The sequence below is a fragment of the Urocitellus parryii genome, chromosome 2 (assembly GCF_045843805.1).
Source record: "Urocitellus parryii isolate mUroPar1 chromosome 2, mUroPar1.hap1, whole genome shotgun sequence".
NCBI classification, from domain to species: domain Eukaryota; kingdom Metazoa; phylum Chordata; class Mammalia; order Rodentia; family Sciuridae; genus Urocitellus; species Urocitellus parryii.
This window is the reverse complement of record NC_135532.1, coordinates 24,272,427-24,290,962: the sequence shown is the minus strand read 5'-3', so window position 1 is coordinate 24,290,962 and position 18,536 is coordinate 24,272,427. Positions and strand designations below refer to the sequence as shown.

The 18,536-nt window shown below is 37.0% G+C and overlaps 1 protein-coding gene across 1 annotated transcript in view; it reads left to right on the top strand.

Moving 5' to 3' along the window:
- Flt1 (fms related receptor tyrosine kinase 1) overlaps positions 1-18,536 on the top strand; it is a 176,588-nt gene that overhangs the window by 74,535 nt on the left and 83,517 nt on the right. The window contains exons 12-13 of the mRNA XM_026388407.2: positions 9,296-9,410; positions 17,902-18,010. Coding sequence (XP_026244192.2) covers positions 9,296-9,410; positions 17,902-18,010 — 224 coding nt within the window. The remainder of the gene's footprint in view (positions 1-9,295; positions 9,411-17,901; positions 18,011-18,536) is intronic.

The window sequence follows — 18,536 nt, the reverse complement described above, 5'->3', positions numbered from 1 at the left end:
CGTGTCAGAAAGACTACAAATGAGTGGCCATCATCAACCAGGCAACTGAAAGCACTTCAGCTGTCATTACAAGGGTTGTTTTCTATAACAACTGCTTAGACATTAAAATGAGTAATTTGGGGTAAAAGCTTATGAGCCAGAAAGCAGATGTTTTAAGAAGCCTGTGTTGTGACATCAAGAGCCCATTTTAGAACGTGTTAGGATACAGAAAGGCAATAAAATCTATAGTTTAAGGACAAGGACTTAAGAGCTTAAGTCTTGGTTCTGCCTACTGCCATCTACCACCTATGGGATTCATGGCAAAAGAATCTCCTTGAGTCATGGTTTTCTCATCTATACAAAGGACAGCACTGACATCATAAGCTTGTTTGGGGGAAATATTATTGTGCACCTCACACATGCTATGTAAGGTGAATGAACTCCATCCCCAGACATGTTAGAATTAAATGAGATAATATAGGAAGTACTTAGCCCTCTGGCTGGCATAATGCAAGTGCTAAGTTTGTCTGCTGAAAGTTATCCAGTACTTTTAAATCTTAGGCAACCCTGGGGCTGTGTACTACAAAGCCACTTCCCTCTGAAGTGGCATCACATATACATAATATCCTGTGAAAGCTGACAATAATCTGACAACATGATCCATGGTATTAGATTAATATACTCCCAGGAAACATGCTTACATCTTTGGAGAGGGACAGGTCTTGTGACTCTGATGACTTGTTCCAAAGAAGTTAGAATGGGACCAGAAATGGTAGGTGTTTCAGATTATTTAAGAAATTAAGGGAGTTATAGTAGCCTGGATCTACTCTCACTTATGAATTCTTTCTCAGCTATTAAGTGCTCACTGAGTCTTGTTCAGTCCATAGTAGCATATGGCTCTTGTCATTTTATTTGCCTGTGCTCTACTGTATTCTAATATTTTCCCATGAAGTTGACTTGTCTCTTCAATAAACAGAGACATTCCTTAATAACAGTAGAAAGTAAATCGTGTACTTTCAGGGGGAATGATTTTACACTTGAAATGAAATGTGAATGAGAAGACTTTTAAGTGGAATAAAATAGTACAAGTAATTATGAGCCAATATTTTTCCTACTCTTGGAGGAGAAGTAGAATACTGTCAGTTTTCTATTTTCCATTAGACCAGAGATACCTCTTCACATGTCAGCATCTTTGCCTAAGTTGAAATTATCCAGGTCTATCAATTTGTCAGGAAATGATACTGCTAGGCTGAGTCTATCTAGGACCCCATCAGCGCCCAGGTCTTCATTGATATTAGTTGTTGAGAATGGATAGGCGCTGATAGTGGTGACACAGTGTTAGTTTAGGAGGTGTGTGTGAGGTCATAGGATGATCACTAGTGCCCCTTTTTTCAGCACATTTGAGATAAGTGATAGATGACAGGGTTGACACCTGACGTGAGGTTGGATCTAGATCTAATCAGGCCATTCTTTGTCAGGATTCATTCTTCTCATCAGGCAGTTAACTGAGCACCAGACATTCATTTCTCATCTACCCTAGGGACTGAGGTGATAATGATGAGTAAGACATAGTCCCCATTCTCAAGTAGCTCTCAATGTAGTCAGATAACCAAATGACAACATAACTGATCTGTTTTTGATGTACCAGGCACTGTAGATGTTATACAAATTAACTCATTTGGTATCACCCTAGAATTTGCAGATGTCAAAATGCTACTCTTTAGATTTTTTAATTATTTTCCTTTTATTTGCTCTTTAACACCTATAATAGAACTATGATAGTAAGATATGTAACATCAGGTTGCCTCTTTGGAGTTCACAAAGCTAAGAACACATTCAGTCCCAAAGAATTTGTAGTGGTTCACAAAAAGTAAAATAAATAATGAAACAACTCTGGATGAAGGAAAAAAATAAGACAATACAGAGCTGGGGCCCACATGTTAGTTGTTGAGACAAGAAACAAACATTTCCAAAATTAAGGGACCCAAAATATGAAAATATGTCAAAAGAAGTACAAGGCTTCAGTGTTTTGACATCCAAGAGAAATTACTTCTTCTCTCACATTCTTTGGGACACAAACTCCTCAACCATGTGGATGTATAGGACTGGTAACTCTGACATCCCTTGGTATTGGCAATGGCAGAACATCAAAGCAGAATTTATTAAAAGTGATTTTGTGGGCTGTGATCCAGGACAAATTTCAGAATGATTCAAGTAATCAAAAAGTCTACAAGTCCTCTGAACAATTTTCTATGACTCTGATTCTCATAACTGGGCTTTTGCTATCCAGAGTTACACATCTAGAAAGTTATAAAACCACCATTTGAACTCAGATCTGATATCTTAAGATCTGTTCTTTTTGCTAAATTTGGTTTCCCCATCTCCAACCCTGAAGACTTTCTGGACATTTCTATCCACTCTCTAGTAAATAAGCCACTATCTTCCTTTTTAGAAGAACAAAATACAGTAGTAGTTTGAAATATTCTTCACTGAGTGATTGGAGGTAATATCTTAAACTCTTTCCTGAATATGTTGAAGGATATTATTTGTCGCCACTCCTAACATTTTCCTAAAGATTTCTTTTTTTTTTTTTAAAGAGAGAGTGAGAGAGGAGAGAGAGAGAGAATTTTTTAATATTTATTTTTTAGTTCTCGGCGGACACAACATCTTTGTTGGTATGCGGTGCTGAGGATCGAACCCGGGCCGCACGCATGCAAGGCGAGCGCGCTACCGCTTGAGCCACATCCCCAGCCCCAAGATTTCTTATTTATCAAACCACTCTTCCTTAGCTGGCCAGCCAGTCCTTTACTGAGAAAAATGAGTGAACAAAATCGATGTTCTCTTTGAGGATCCTCTCCTCCCTGGGTGTAACCAAGTAACTGTCCACCTTTTCAGCTTCCCAGTCATCCAGGTATAGGGCTGAAGATACTCTGGGCCCTGGCTTAGATTTTGTATATACTAGATAGGAAAGGTGGGGAGAGGGGACTGCCAGAGCTCACACTAGAAGTGAAGGTGAGAGAGGAGGAAAGGAAGCAGAGGCTGATAGACAGGCCTTATTCCGAGTGAATGGACCATAGGCCCTCGAGAGCAGGAAGCAGCATAAGCCAAGGCACTCACGGAAAAGCTCTTATCTAAACAGAGGTGGCCCAGGGTGCTGGATCCCCTCCACCATTGTCCAAGAAGCTGACCCAAAACCTACAATCCCTGAAACGCTTCTCCACTGCTGCTTCCCCACCCCCACTGAGAAAAGAAGAAATTTTCAGTATGGTCTCCAGGGCATCACTAGGTCTCTAATTGCACAAGAAAGTCATTCCACCAGAGTACCCTCAGCCTGACCTTGTGACCACCCTGAAGACCCTGGCCCTCTTCCTGAAGCAAAAGGAGCAGGAACCATTCTATACAAACATTCCTTTCAACCCTAGGCCTTTTTCTGCCAGCATCCTCTCCTCTATATTGTTTTATTTGTTTTAAGAGAATGCGAGAGGTGGGGAAAAGATAGTGTTTGCAGATTCTATCAATCTGATGGCTCAGACACACTATCGCTAATGTTCTGACACAACATGGACGGTAGCAGAGGAATCTCATCATCAGGCCCTTCTGCAGGATTGTGCACCATAATGCAGAGCCAGCCCTGGTCTTGCCCTCTGGCAAGCTTCCAGGTGGTCTTTCTTTTCCTATCAGTTTTTTTTAAAGGACATTTTATAGTCTTGATTTGCTCTTTATTACTGTTCTAGCCTTTGTTTCTTAATTTGAAATGATTCAATATTCTTTACAAACAGATTCTAATCACAGCAGTAAAATCCCATTAAACAGATAAGTAGAGTACCTAGCTTTTATCATCCAAAAAGGAAAAAAAAAGATTATTCTCTATCTTGGGATGCTATTGAATTTTCTAGAGCCTCCTCCCTGCCCCCCCCCCCAATTAAATGGGCTTTAAGTAGACACTGAAAATTCTCTCTCTCTCTCTCTCTCTCTCTCATTCATCCCCAGGCAGTGGCTCAGGCAATAGGCATCCATCAGCCCTACCCTCTCCACCTCTATTCCAGAGGTGCTCTTTAAAGTACTAAAGTTTATAATAAAGCAGGTGAGTTCATCCTAGAATAGCCAATGGGTGATGCAGACAAAAGTAAGTTCCCCTTGAATCAAACCGTGTAATATGATGTATTAAGAACTATGTAATGTTATGAACGACCAATAAAAAAAAAAAAAAGTAAGTTCCCAGGAAAAGAAAAAGATTGATAAAAATTAGCTTATTTTATTTTGTTGCAAGATTTTTAAAAATGATAAATAAAATCTGTCAGCCAGTAGAAGGCAAAAAGTTCCCATAATTTTTTCATCAAAGTATATTTATGACCTAAACTAAAGAAATTTTATGTCAAAATGTAATTATGAATAATTCCTCTATCACCTTCCTCTCATCCGTGTCTACCAAAGGACTAGGTACATCTTCCTCTTGAAAATTAAAATTTTCTCATGGTGTGACTTTGTGCCAGTCTGAATTCAGAGAACTTCCAGAGTTTTTCTCTGAAACAAGTGACTCTGAGCCAGACTCCCCCTAGAAAGTATGATGGGAAAGATTTGGGAGGTTCCTTGGGAATAAAGTTACTCTGGGTGATAGAGCTCTGGTGTGATGGAAAGAGGACATGAGGGTTCTGCCCAGCACTACCCTTTCTCTATGAACCTGAGAAAGGCATTTGATCTTTCTGGATCTCAGTTCCCTTACTGGTAAAAGGATTTGTGAAATGGGGACCATGATTCTTGCTTCTTGGGGGACTGTGAGAACTAGTCAAAATGAATGTATATATCTCCTATCCCAAGCCTGGCAAATAGTAGCGGCTCAATAACAACCACTTCCCTTCTGCCAGCCAAGGGTAAGCCATATCAGAATAGAGATTTTTGGAGAAAAAAATGTCAGCTTAATATAATTTCTAGTAGGTTAAAAGGGGATCCTAAAATAAAACAAATACCTATTTATCTTAGGAGTCAGCAGTAAAGTAGACCTTCTAGAACTGGTGTGGTTATTTAACTAGCAGAACATCATCTGATTATAAAATGAGAATTTGATACTGGATAACAACAGGAATCTTGGGTACTATAACAAGCTCTAGATGGCAATTTCTAAAAAGGCTAAATGAAGAGTTGGACCACTCCATCAAATTATTCAGAGAAAAATTCTGTCATTTTTACCCAATTCTGAAATTGTTATCCAATTCTATTTTTTTCTCATGAGAGAGCCACTTTCAAGAAAATGTAAATACCATCAATGACTAAAGCTCACCTAGAGTCTTCCTTCTGATTCTACCAGTTGTAATCATCTATCTTCTCAAGAATTTTAGGCAGGGGTGGGGAAACAGGAAGAAGGAATAAAGAAAACCTAAAAGTCAGAATTATTAAAAATCAGCACTTAAAAAAAATCACAGATAAATGAATGTAAGAGTACTTTGGGGAACATACTATGCATCGTATTTGCAAGTGCTGGATTTGTAAAGGTGAATAGGAACTGTGGTGAGCTCAGGAACTAACTGCAGGATATAAGGTCTAATGACAACTGTACTGCAGAATCTGCACACAATGGACATTTGACATATTTTGGATGTAAGATGAGAGGCATTAACCACATTTTGGATATAAGCTAACCATGTTATAAAAAAGTGGCTAAAAAAGACATAAATTCCCAATGCACTAATAATGTTAGTACAGTGAATATCTGAGAAGGCTTTTCTTCCTATATACAAAGAAGCACTGGGGCATAATAATTTCTGAGTATGTGACAGTAGTCCATAGATCATATTACATATAGTATAAAGGTTAAGTGCAAGATTCTGAAGTGAGCCAGAAATGAGTACAAATTCTAACATCAGCTAATACTGTAGGTTTGACCTGTATTGGCTTCACCTTTTGCTGTGGGTCCAGACTGCCTTTACCTGATTTTGGTCACAAAAGAGTCAAATATTTATTTATTTATTTATTTGATAGTTGTAGATGAACAGAATGCCTTTTATTAATTTTTATGTGGTGCTGAGGATCAAACCAAGTGCCTCACTCATGCAGGCAAGCACTTTTCCAATGAATTACAGCCCCAGCCCAGAGTCAAATATTTATAAGTGTAAAGAGAACAGGGCAAATCCATTACCACTACAAGTATGTAGGTCATTAGTATGTCATCCACATATATGGAGGGTGGCAGTTTCCCATTATGTGTCAAGGGAAGACTAATAACTTAGACCAGATGGGAGAGCTCTCCAGATGGCACCCAGTTGGAGTTAAACAGATTGACATGTCACATGTAGGGTCCCAGCTCCATGTGTTGGATACATAATTGGCCGACTTGTACTTTATTTGTCAATCTCTGGTCCAAAACTAAGTTGTTTCAACTCTAGGGCAATTGACAGAGAAGACATGGAATACTCTCTTACCCCCAGAATTCCTTTTTTCCTTTCACTGGTTATAAATACCTCCATGCTATTATACTTGGCATGCTATATGCACATGGAGGTAGGAGTCCTAAAGCTCATTAGGAAAGGGACAGAGGCTTGGAGCATAGAGAGGACAGCACGGACCTGAAGCTGATAACAGTGGCCTTGTCCAGAATAGTGCATGGGAGCTTTCTTATCTCGCTTTGGCAGGAGGTGCTGTGGGCTTCCTGTGCGAAATCAGGAGCGAATGCTGCTTTCCTCTTGTTGTTCAGCTTCCTCCCCCCTCAAGACGGTTCCCAGCACAGTGATTATCTTTGCATCTTCAAACATGGCACAATCTACTTCCTTAAGAGCTTGATGTATTCTTAAAACTTAGACAAATTCCCCTCCCCCTAAATCTCTTTTCAAGTGTTGTTATTAGAGTTAGGCTCCTAAATGACATTCTATTTTTATGGTTCTAATTACAAAGAGGGAAAAATAACAGCCCCTAAATTAGAAAAGAGCCACAGATTCTGTCCTTTTCTTTTGGAAGACCTGGCAGTAAGTCAGGTATGGTTTCCATAGTAGGACCTGTGCAGTTTGTAACTATCCTTGGAGCTGTAGGAAAAGTGGGAGGTGGGGGGTCGGGGGAGAAGGAGAGGCCAGAGGTCAATAGACCCTAGTGAACTCAGTCAGTAGACTATATTTCCCTTGGGAAATGCCTAGACTTGCTTTACTCTAACATGTTTCTTTGCATTTCCTGAGGATCAAGTATATGAATGAATAATCTTTGACTAAAGCCCCCTTATCTTTTTCATTGCTTTAACAAAGAGAATGAAATATAGAGCCTTCTCCTGCAGGTACAAGAGAACCTCAGGTGTCTAATGTCACAAGCTTAAGTGCACACGCAAGTGTCTAATCCGGGTGTACACACATGTATACACACAGATTATATATACTCATGTACGCACTGACGGCAGGGAAAGGCACAGATGTTACAGTCCAGAAAATAGAGAATACTTATAATAAAAAACAGGCAAACTGACTTTTATATAATGATTTATATAAATCTTTTAATTATTTAATAATAAAACTGTGTTATTAAAATGTTTCCAAAAATGAGAAAATATATAATTTAAGTTTTCTCTACTAATAAAGGAGGATTAAAATGTTCACTTCTCTTACCTGATGATTTTAAAGAATAGCTAACAGGAATCAAAGAAATGTCTTAAGAAATGGTCATACCTTCTTTTATATTTTAAATCTTATAATCTAACTGTAAAAACAGATATTTCTAAAAATATTTGGAGAAATCTGACATATGGATTGGGTACAAATACCAACATGGAATTGCTAATCCTATTAGGCATAAAAGTAGCATTGTGGTTACTTTAGAAAACATGCATATTTTCTAGAGATATGCACTGAAGCACATAGGACCAAAATAATATGTCAGAGATCTGTTTTAAAGTGTTTCACAAAAGGAAAAAATAAAAAGCAATAAGGGACAGATGAAGCAAATGTGGCAAAATTTTGATAAATGAAATCTCAATGATGGGGCTAGAGGTGTACCTCAGTTGTAGACCACCTACCGAGCCCTGGGCCCTGGTTCCATCCCCAGCACTACCCCCGTCCTCCCTGCTTCCCACCCCCACACACACTAAAAAACAAAACAATCTGGGTGACAGATACATGGCAGTTTCTCATATTATTCTCTCTACTTACCAATACATTTGAAAATAATAAAAACTCTTCATAGAAATATAACAGTACTTTATGCCTGTCTGTACATTTACAAATATTTATGGAATACCAATTACAGGCTAGTCCCTTGCTTAGCTATAAGGACAGGGTGAATAAGTAGACATGGCCACTGTCCTCCTCTAGCTATTCCCACTGAGGCTTCAGAGCAGTAAGTGGCCACTGAGAAGGTAGTGAGTACTCTGCAGGAGGATGTTACAGGGCATATAACAAAGGAAGGGGTGTCTAGCATATCACATTAGACAGTTTAACATTCTGGGGCCCTCCCAGCTCAAAAACCACAGAGAGGAATAACTGAACTTTTTTTCTGACCCTCACAATCCCATCTATCCTGGTTTCTTTCTTTATCCTCCCACTTTCATTTTACATAAATCTTTACTGCTGTTGGCTACTTAAGATCAACCACTCATTCTTTCTGGAAATAAGCTTTAAAATTCCTTCTGGTTTGAAAATCTCCAGAATTTGCCAAAAATGGGTAAAACTGAGACAAGCAAGATTTTTGACCACCAAAAGTTCTAGTTCAGAAGGTAAGAATACAAAATGATGAAATATTTAAAATAAAAAGAAATTTCATGGACTCTAATGATAACATCAACAACCTTATTTTATAATTAAACACTTGAGGCCTAAGAAGTTAAAGAGCTTGCCATGATACCCCAAGACTTGAAAAGAAATAGACTGAATTTAATAACCACTTCAAGATGTTTGTTTCCATATGCATTTAATTAATCCTGGAAAAATTTAGCAGTTCAACTGAATATTCTGACTAAAAGCCAGCCTTTTATAAGATGTGAAATGCTATTATTTCCTCAAAGTTTCTATTCATTAACATAACTTCACTCCCTCCCCGTGTCTGCATGTTACTTCCACTAGGAAAAAAAATATAATCTGGATATTAATTTCTCTAATTTATGCAGTTTTCTTTAATATTTGGAACATGAAGGACTTATGGCAGCATAGTGCTGTTTTTTTCAATTCAAGTAAATACATTTGCTATTTTTAACTTCTGAGAAGGAATATAGGAAAAAATCTAAGGAAAAGAAAATTCACATAAAATTTGTGATTTTGCTATCTAGGGACTTAGCCAATGGTTTTCATTTTCACCATTGACTGAACCACACTGCAAAGCAACATTGTAATGACATACATTTTTTTAATAGGTATGACTTTTGTTCCAATAATGAAGAATCCTTTATCCTGGATCCTGAAAGCAACATAGGAAACAGAATTGAGAGCATCACTCAGCGTACAGCAGTAATAGAAGGAAAGAACAAGGTACTGTTTGTAAAAATTAGCATTGGGATATTCTAAAAGTACACTCTCATCTGTCTGTTCTAAGAATGAGAAGCAATCCAAATGCTCAAACAAAATTCAGAGAGAGGAAAAACAGTATCTGAGATATGTCTTCATGAACATATATATTATTTAATCTGCTATATTCTTTAACTGACCCCAATTCTAAGATAAGGAATATTCGTTCTTAATGGAATAGATGGTGTTTTCCTTTTGAAACCCATCCACATCAGCAGTTTTCAATCTTGGCTACAGGTTAGAATCCTCTACCAATTAGCATTACAGACAAATCTCTGGGGTGGAGCCCAGGACTCATCAAACTTTCTAGGATTCTAGGATGTAACCAGATCACTGACATACATAAAATAGGATTCCAATAAGGAAAAGCTAATACAAGACTAAGGCTAAACTTGAATGTTTCCATTTCACAAAAAATCATGTTTTCCCCTCTATATTTGCCAGGGCGAAGCCTAAGTTGGGATGTGCGAACATACAACACAGTCTATCAAGGTTCTTCAGTCTAATCGGGTCTAGCAGACATTTTTTTTCCTGCCATTCTTGGGCCATTCATTCCCTCTTCCCCCACACCCCAGCCTTGGCAATGGCTGACACCCTGTGAACCAGGCAAGTCTCAGTGGATTACAGACATAGTGACTTTTTCCCTGTGAACTAGTAAAGAATACACTTAAAAATCTGCCATCATCATGCACAGGGAGAGCCAAAAAAAAAAAAAAAAAGAAGACGAAAAATCAAATAATCCCTTGCTGAAATGACCATATACATTAGAATAGATTGTTAATACAGATGGCACTTTCTGCTGGAGTGTGGTGATACTTATACATTTATTCAGTCATATTCTTTGCATTAGAAGATGAAAAAGTAGATGCCTTCATTCTCCATGTAGGATTAACAATGACAACAAATATCTGTATGCTTCATTATGTAAAACCTTTTGATGTGCTAATGTCTCCATCATTCTTTAACAAGCCAGAGTGGTTTTCCCCATTTTAAATATATGAACAACTGGGATGATGTTTAACCCAAAGCCACACAGCTTAAAAGGGTAAATAATAAGAAACTGAAACCAAAGTCTTTCTATGTGAAACCCAGTCGACTCTCACTGCTAAGTAAGCCAATACAGAAATTAAAGTGATGATGGCTTATATGACAATATCAACAGTAACAGATTTAGCAACATTTTTCTAGCTACAGCAGTAGTTGTACGTGGTTTATAACTTTTTTTAACACAAAAATGAGCAACGCTTAAAAACATTCCATGACTGGAAAGCTGGGAATGGAACCACCATTTGACCCAGCTATCCCACTCCTCAGTCTATACCCAAAGGACTTAAAAACAGCATACTACAGGGACACAGCCACATCAATGTTTACAGCAGCACAGTTCACAATAGCTAAACTGGAGGGCCAACCTAGATGCCCTTCAGTAGATGAATGGATAAAGAAAATGTGGCATATATACACAATGGAATATTACTCTGCAATAAGAGAGAATAAAATCATGGCATTTGCAAGATAAATGGATGGAATTGGAGCGTATAATGCTAAGTCAAGTTAGCCAATCCCAAAAAAACAAATGCCAAATGTCTTCTCTGATGTAAGGAGGCTGATTCATAGTTGGGTTGGGAGAGCAGCATGGGAGGATTAGATGAAGTCTAGACAGGACAAAGAGGTGGGGGGGGGGGAGGGAGAAGGCATGGGGGTAAAAAAGATGGTGGAATGAGATGGACATCATTACCCTAAGTACATGTATGAAGACATGAATGGTGTGAATATATTTTGTATACAACCAAAGATATGAAAATTGTGCTCTATGTGTGTAATATGAATTGTAATGCATTCTGCTGTCATCTATAACAAATTAGAATTAATTTTTTTTAATTCCATGACTGGTATTGAGAGAGCAGTTTAATGCAATATTTAAATAAGAGAAAATTCTATAAACTTGAAGGAATAACTTGGGTGATGCTACACTTTGGGGGAGAATAAAAACTATCTCAGTTTATTAGAAGTGGACAGCAAATCAGTTGTACTAGAAAAATTTTAAGACACCATTAGTAGTGTCTATTCTTTTGGCCTTTTCCTGACCATGTCAGGTAGATATACTGTTAACTGCTGGATATTTAAAACAAAAACTTACAAGTTAATTCCAGTGGTAACTTCTACTCCTATTTTGGTATCTTATCAAAATATGCAATATGAAATAAATGGAAAATGAGAAAGCTATGTGAAATTTCTGATTACTTTAAACTATGAAGTAGCAACCTGACTCCATGTATAATACCTATAAAAAATGATAACAAAAGCTGACTAAGATCAAAGAACTTCCCCAATTTTCTCATGTATGCTTGGAACAGATATATTGTCTTGTAATTCTGTAGTTAGGCAGAAGATTTTAAATGTAGACTTTTTTTTCTTCATACCAGGGACTGAACTCAGGGGCACTTATCCACTGGGCCACATCCCTAGCCCTTTTTATATTTTATTTTGAGACAGGGTTTTGCTAAGTTGCTGAGGATCTTGCTAAGTTGCTAAGGCTGGCTTTGAACTTGCAATCTTCCTGCCTCAGCCTCCCAAGCCGCTGGGATTAAAGGTGTACACCACCACACCCACATGCACAAAGCTGGTAATTATAACACTTGATCTGTACTACAGAGCCCCAGGGTCAAGCTCTGCCCCTATTTGTATAAATACTCTAAATCAGTTCACCACTCTCAACTAAGGGGTCTCTCCCCCAAAAAGAATGGAATTAATCATATTTGCTCTACTTAGCTTCCTGTTATAAAGATGAGAAGCCCTATATATACAATATTATAATAAAATGACTACCATATTCACCCAAATGCAATTTACCAAACTGATTGCAATCATGCACAATGAAGGTTACCGTTAAACAATTCTTTGCATTAAAAAATCTTTTAATTCTCTTTCTAAACAAAGTCAAAATGTATATAGGGTATATATCCTACAAACAGCTATAATAGTAACACATTAGACTTGAAGAAAATTATTGATTTAATGTTCTGAGTTTAGGCAAATTTACTAATTTTACTTTTAGCATTGACTGTCTTTTTGGGGGGCAGGGGGTATCTTTTATATGCCTTGTTATTTCCAAATCATGTGCAGTGTTCTTCATTTACTTTTAAACTGTACTTTTTATTCTGTAAATATTTACAAAGTAAATTCAAGTTCCAATTTAGATGGTGATGATTCCTTTATCTGCAATCACATATGTAGCATGCCCAACAATGCTACTCTATAGGTCAGGCATAAGGGGGTTAGCACTAGTGCTGGGGCACTTGCTACATATTGGAGGGAGGGTTGTGTTTTGTTTTTTCGGTCTGTTTAACTCAAGGAAGGATATGAGGGAAATAAAAATGAATTTCCTTATTGGCAGATTTTGGCCAGATTTGTGAAATGTGAGTCATCAATTAGAGTGGCTAATAGCAAATGTAGAGTTTTCATATTGTTAAATGAGTTGCCAAATTCTTGGGTTCATGGATATAAAATAGGAAGTAAAAGGAATCCTATGTTAGAAAAAACACACAGGAAAGACACATTGAAGCATTCTGAAAGGTCGGAGAATCATGACAATTTCAATGTAGAAACATTTCCATTGAAATCATTTGAGGGCCCATTGAGAAGTAGGTGTGTTGTATGTTGCAAATCTGAGACGGAAGCAGCAACTCTAATCACAGAATTACAGCTTGTATTTCAGTTCCCACACAGCCCCCGGGTTAATTTTAGATTATTCTTTGACCTTTGTCCATCTACTTTTATTTCTCCCTGAAACGCTCAAAAGCATGCTGAAACATCCCGAAATTAAAAAACACTGTTCCATATATAGATTTTTTAAAAACTAGTTACAGAAACTGGGCTGAATGACACATCACCCCATTCATTCAAATGACATTGTAGAAGCAAATTACTAATGCTTAGCAAAAGGGAAGGAAGGAAGGAACATGAAGAAACTCCAAACTTATAGTACTTGCCAGCAGTTTTCATGAGTGTTCCTGGGTCATACAGAACCCAGAGATTGGACTGGACAAGTCTGTTTCTAATATCCAAATCCTTGAGATCTTGGAAGAGCAAGTGGAAGCAACCCCAAATCAGAAGTCCCCCAAAGTATAAGTAGTAAATATAAAGAATGAAAAATGAGTTCTTTAAAAATGTAGAATTACATTGGATTGGAAACCTCACCAAAACCCTGCTTACCCCAAACTAACCAACAGAATTGAAATTTTTTAAATGTTAAGTTGATGTATTTGTCCTGTGTAATAAGGCACTGAACTTTTAAAAATATCTTTATCTTATTTATTTTTTATGTGGTGCCAAAGATCGAACCCAGTGCCACACACATGCGAAGGCAAGTGCTCTACCACTGACCTACAAACCTAGCCTGAGGCACTGAATTTTAAGTAGATGTGTGAAAGAATTGTTTCTTCTGATCTTCTGAGAGATCGGAACTTGGACATCCTAATTTTATTTTAGCACTTTTGCTTTCTTTCTTTCCTCAATCTTCTTTCATTTATTTTTAGTTGTGGAAAATGAAAACTAAACATGGAGATAATACAAGTAGATATCCTTGAGAATTTCTTTTGGTGTTCACTATAAAATAAATTATTAAAATTTCAAACATATGTTACAACTCAAATCCTTGGCACAGCTAGGAATAGTGATACATGCCTGTAACCCCAGGGATTTAGGAGTCTGAAGCAGGAGGATCAACAGTTTTAAGGCCATCCTCAGCAACTTGGTAAGACTCTGTCTCAAAATAAAAAGGGCTGGGGGTAGCAAAGACCCTGGGTTCAATCCCCAGTACTGAGAAAAGAAATAATCTTTGGTACTTTCTCTTAAAGTATTAAGGTGATATTTGGTGCTCCAATTGTTCACTATTTTCATTTTTCCCCTTTGAAATAGTAATATCTGCTTATGATCACTGGAGAACAGATCTGCCCCCTTTTAATTTTTTATATATTTATTTTTTAGTTGTAGTCAGACACAATATCTTTATTTATTTATTTATTTATTTATTTTTATGTGATGCTGAGGATCAAATCCAGGGCCTCACAAGTGTGAGGCGAGCGTTCTACCGCTGAGCCATTACCCCAGCCCCTAATCTGCCCCTTTTAACAAAGATCAATGCGCTGACACCTACTGTCCTATGCAAAATTGTCTTCACACTCAGCTACAATTCACACTTGAGTTTTTTCTCCTGATCAGTTTATATTTTCAAATATCTTTTTTAATGAAAATGTTTAAATTTATAATTTGAAGATATACTGTCTGTAAAAAGAGATGTACTCTAGAAAGGAGATAATTTTTAATCAAGTCAATCATAGAACATACATTTCATCTCATTTTAAAATTTTCTTCAACTATAACCTTTTCATTCACCAATCACATTTTCAAACCACACAACATTATAACAGTTGAAAAACATCTTGCTGCTTATGTAAAATGCTATCAAAGAAGGAAAACAGCAATTCTGTACATGGAGCATTTAGCTTATGTGACCCAGCTCTGCTGATGAAAGGAAGTATTCTCAATGAAAAACCCAAAGTGTAGACAGAACTTACCAACAGATCTGTTATTCAATTTTAAAAGTTTTAAGCTGAGAAGCAATGTGGTACAGAGACTGAGGCACTAGAGTTAGAAACATGGGGCATAAGTTTGACCCAAGCTACTCTGTGGTCTTGTGCACGTTGGGGTGAATCACTTAACCTCTATAAACCTCAGATGTCCCATTTGTCAAACAGGGTAATGCACTCATCTCATAGGTATATAATGAGGATAAAAGAGATAATGCTATATGCCATACAGTGTGCAAGGCACTTTAGAAGCAAGGGCCACATAAGGTACTCAGAAACAAAGAAAAAAATGTACATTTCCATTATTTTCTACTTCTATTTTAAAAGAAACTTTGGTGAGGGACATTCTGGAGTAGGCCTGATTATAGAGAAGATATCTGGTTTTGGAAGGCATCATTAAAAGAAGAAAGATTTGAATACATTCCTATCTTCATGGTTCTTCATATAACAGATTCATATCACCTCTGGTACCATAACTTTATTTTCTGATTATACCAAAATCATGACTTCTGTTGGAGCCTTGATAATGGCTACTGCCAGACTATCTGCACAGGTTTAAACATGCCAAATGTGCACATGTGAATTGACTTTTCCATGTAATGAAATTCAGTTCTTGTTCTTGGTTGCTCTGAGTTGAATGAAATGAAAATCTTTTAAATAGAAGCTCTAACATGACTTACAGATGCAGGTAACTGATATCTGAAATTTCAAACATTGTCAAGTGGACAGAATTAGGTTTTCCACTTATTTAATGAACAATACATCTGAAAATCTAAGTTTCTACTTAGGTAACTTAGGATAAACACTTGAGAACATACTTCATGAGAAAAACAGTGCCCAAGCTGACACATGCAGAAGGCTTCACAAGAGGTCCTTGTTTCTGAACCTGTTGCAAACAACCTTGAAGCATCTGAGCCCAAGATTCCTGAGACAACATAAGGCAGTCGGAATCTTACTTGATGATCTCTACTGCCCTTCCAGCTGCCACCAGCTAACAGTTCCTTTCACATTGCTGTCTATGTCTCCTCTTCTAATAACTTCCATTTTTTCTCATGATAAAAAAGAGATGGCTATCAGAATTTTTTATTTCCTTCCTCTTATCAAGATTACTAACAAAAATAAGAAAAGCTCTCTTTCCAACTACTCTCTCTGTTATTTACCTAATATAGTGTTTCTTCTTGAAAGAGAGAATATATATATTTGATCTTCAAGTATGGCAATTATTCTCCATCATCTTAAAAGTTGTTAAGAGTAGTTGAATGAAATGAACTACTGTGTCATATTCATCTCTGTCTCCATGGCAATATCTAGGCAATCTGATGATCGCTCAATAAATGTCTGCTAAATTGAATGAAAAAAAATGCCACGTATTGCCGACATTTTCATTACCAATAATTTCAATAATACACAGAGAATATATGGATAAATGTAATGAAGCAGATACAACAACATTTAAAAGAGAAAGCATTTAGAAAAATTTAAAGCAATGAGTTTGCTGGCTAAAAAAATTAAAAGCATGGTTTTAGTCTTCATGGTCTGTAGATTAAAGATAGAAATACCTTAATTTATTAGATGGGATAACAGACCACAAAGTGCTTAGTATATTCCTTAGCAACTCAAAATGTTAGGACCCTTCCCAATAACCAAACCACTTGTGGGATATGTTCACCACCTGAGAAAAAGTCCTTCAACACATTTTAGCCTATGCATTACTATAGCTTTTAAGTCACCTCACTTCAGCTAGGACACCTGATTAGTACTGAAGCATCAGCATTGTCCCTCTAATTACATATCCCATAACCAGTTATTTGTGCAAAGATTTATAAGTAACTGGATCAACTTGTGTTTGTATGCATGTGTGTGTAATTTTAAGTATGATAAACTAGCTTTTTTATGTACAATATATATTACTTGTTTAATCAAGGATGTGTTAAATTTAAGAATGTTCAACAACTTGTCTCATGATTTTTTTCCTTATGAGAATGCCATTCTTCAAGCTGTCTAAAATGAGGTTTCATTATTTTTCAGGCATCACAGTTTAAAAAGTACTTTCAAGTTCATACAAACTTGACTACTGTTTGTTTAAGAACAAAATTGTCAAATAGCACTAAAATCTAGTAAAACTGCACTGAATTCATCATTTATATTTTAATGTTCTAGATTACAATTGAAAGAACTGAGAAATTATGTAATTTACAACACACACACACAAAAAAAATTTCAGTAAGCTTTTTAGCCTCTCATCTCCTTCAGTACCATTTGAAGGCTGCATCCACATAAAAGATATGGTTCAGCCAAACTTTCTCTTCTGTCCTTGCTTACTTAATATACCCTATACAGAACCAAACACAGAAAAGACCTATTTCGAGCTGGCATCCATGCTCTGAGCTCACCCAAACAAGGGAAGGACTTGGCCTCACCTGTTCCTTTTATTGACATGGAACTGACCACCTCATAGAGTGGGACGTGCAGTCCCACATCTCAGCTTAAGGTCTATAATTGTTATGCCAGCAACACAAGATAAGCCTGAAACCCTCGTACGAGTCGGATGTCATAGGCCCCGGTCTCCTGAGGACCTGCTTTCCTGTTATTTTTCCATTCTTGTTGGGGCTCAGCAAGGAGAGAGCTTCATAGTAACCACCATTCATACAATACTGTCTTTGTTAAATGAATGAAATAATGGAATCATTTCAATCTTCTGAAGTTGCTTAGAGGGGTGGGTATGTAACTCAGTGAAAGCGCTTGCCTAGCATGCACAAGGCCCTGGGTTCAACTCCTAGCACCACCACCTGCCAAGATAAAAAGTTGCTTAGAGATGTTCAAATATCTTTTCCTATTGCTAAAGTTTCTTTTTCTTTTTGCAGACGGCTAGCACCTTAGTTGTGGCTGACTCTAGAATTTCTGGAATCTATAGTTGCATGGCATCCAATAAAATAGGGACTGTGGAAAGAAACATAAGCTTTTATATCACAGGTAAGCCACATATCATATGCCCATGAAAACAGCCTGATGATCTCAGTCTCTCCTCAATCCTGTTATCCTGTTTGCTTTTAGTGCACTTATAGCTTGATTATAAAAAAAAAAAAAAAAAAAAAAATTCCATAGAACTGTCAGCTTTGAGTACCTTCATCCTTGCTCTCAGGAATAGAATTCTACAACATCATTGGCTCTCTTAAAGAGTTATTTCCCTGAATTCTCTTTTAGAGTTATTTGTGTGTGTCTCCCTCCCAGACTGGATTCCAAATTTGGGATCTTGTATGTTCGTTTATGAACACCCTTCAGCACAGGGTCTGACACACACTAATTGTTCATGTTCAGTAACAGTCAAGGAAACCAGTTATTAATACTTATGATGATTTTTTAACCTATAAGCTAATCATTGCACAACTTACATAATTTATCCTTTGGGGGAAATGATGGTCTCCTGTAGAAATCTGAAACAGCTTCATTAATAATTAATGGGCTATTTTTTTACAGTATTTAAGAATTTTTAGTTTTA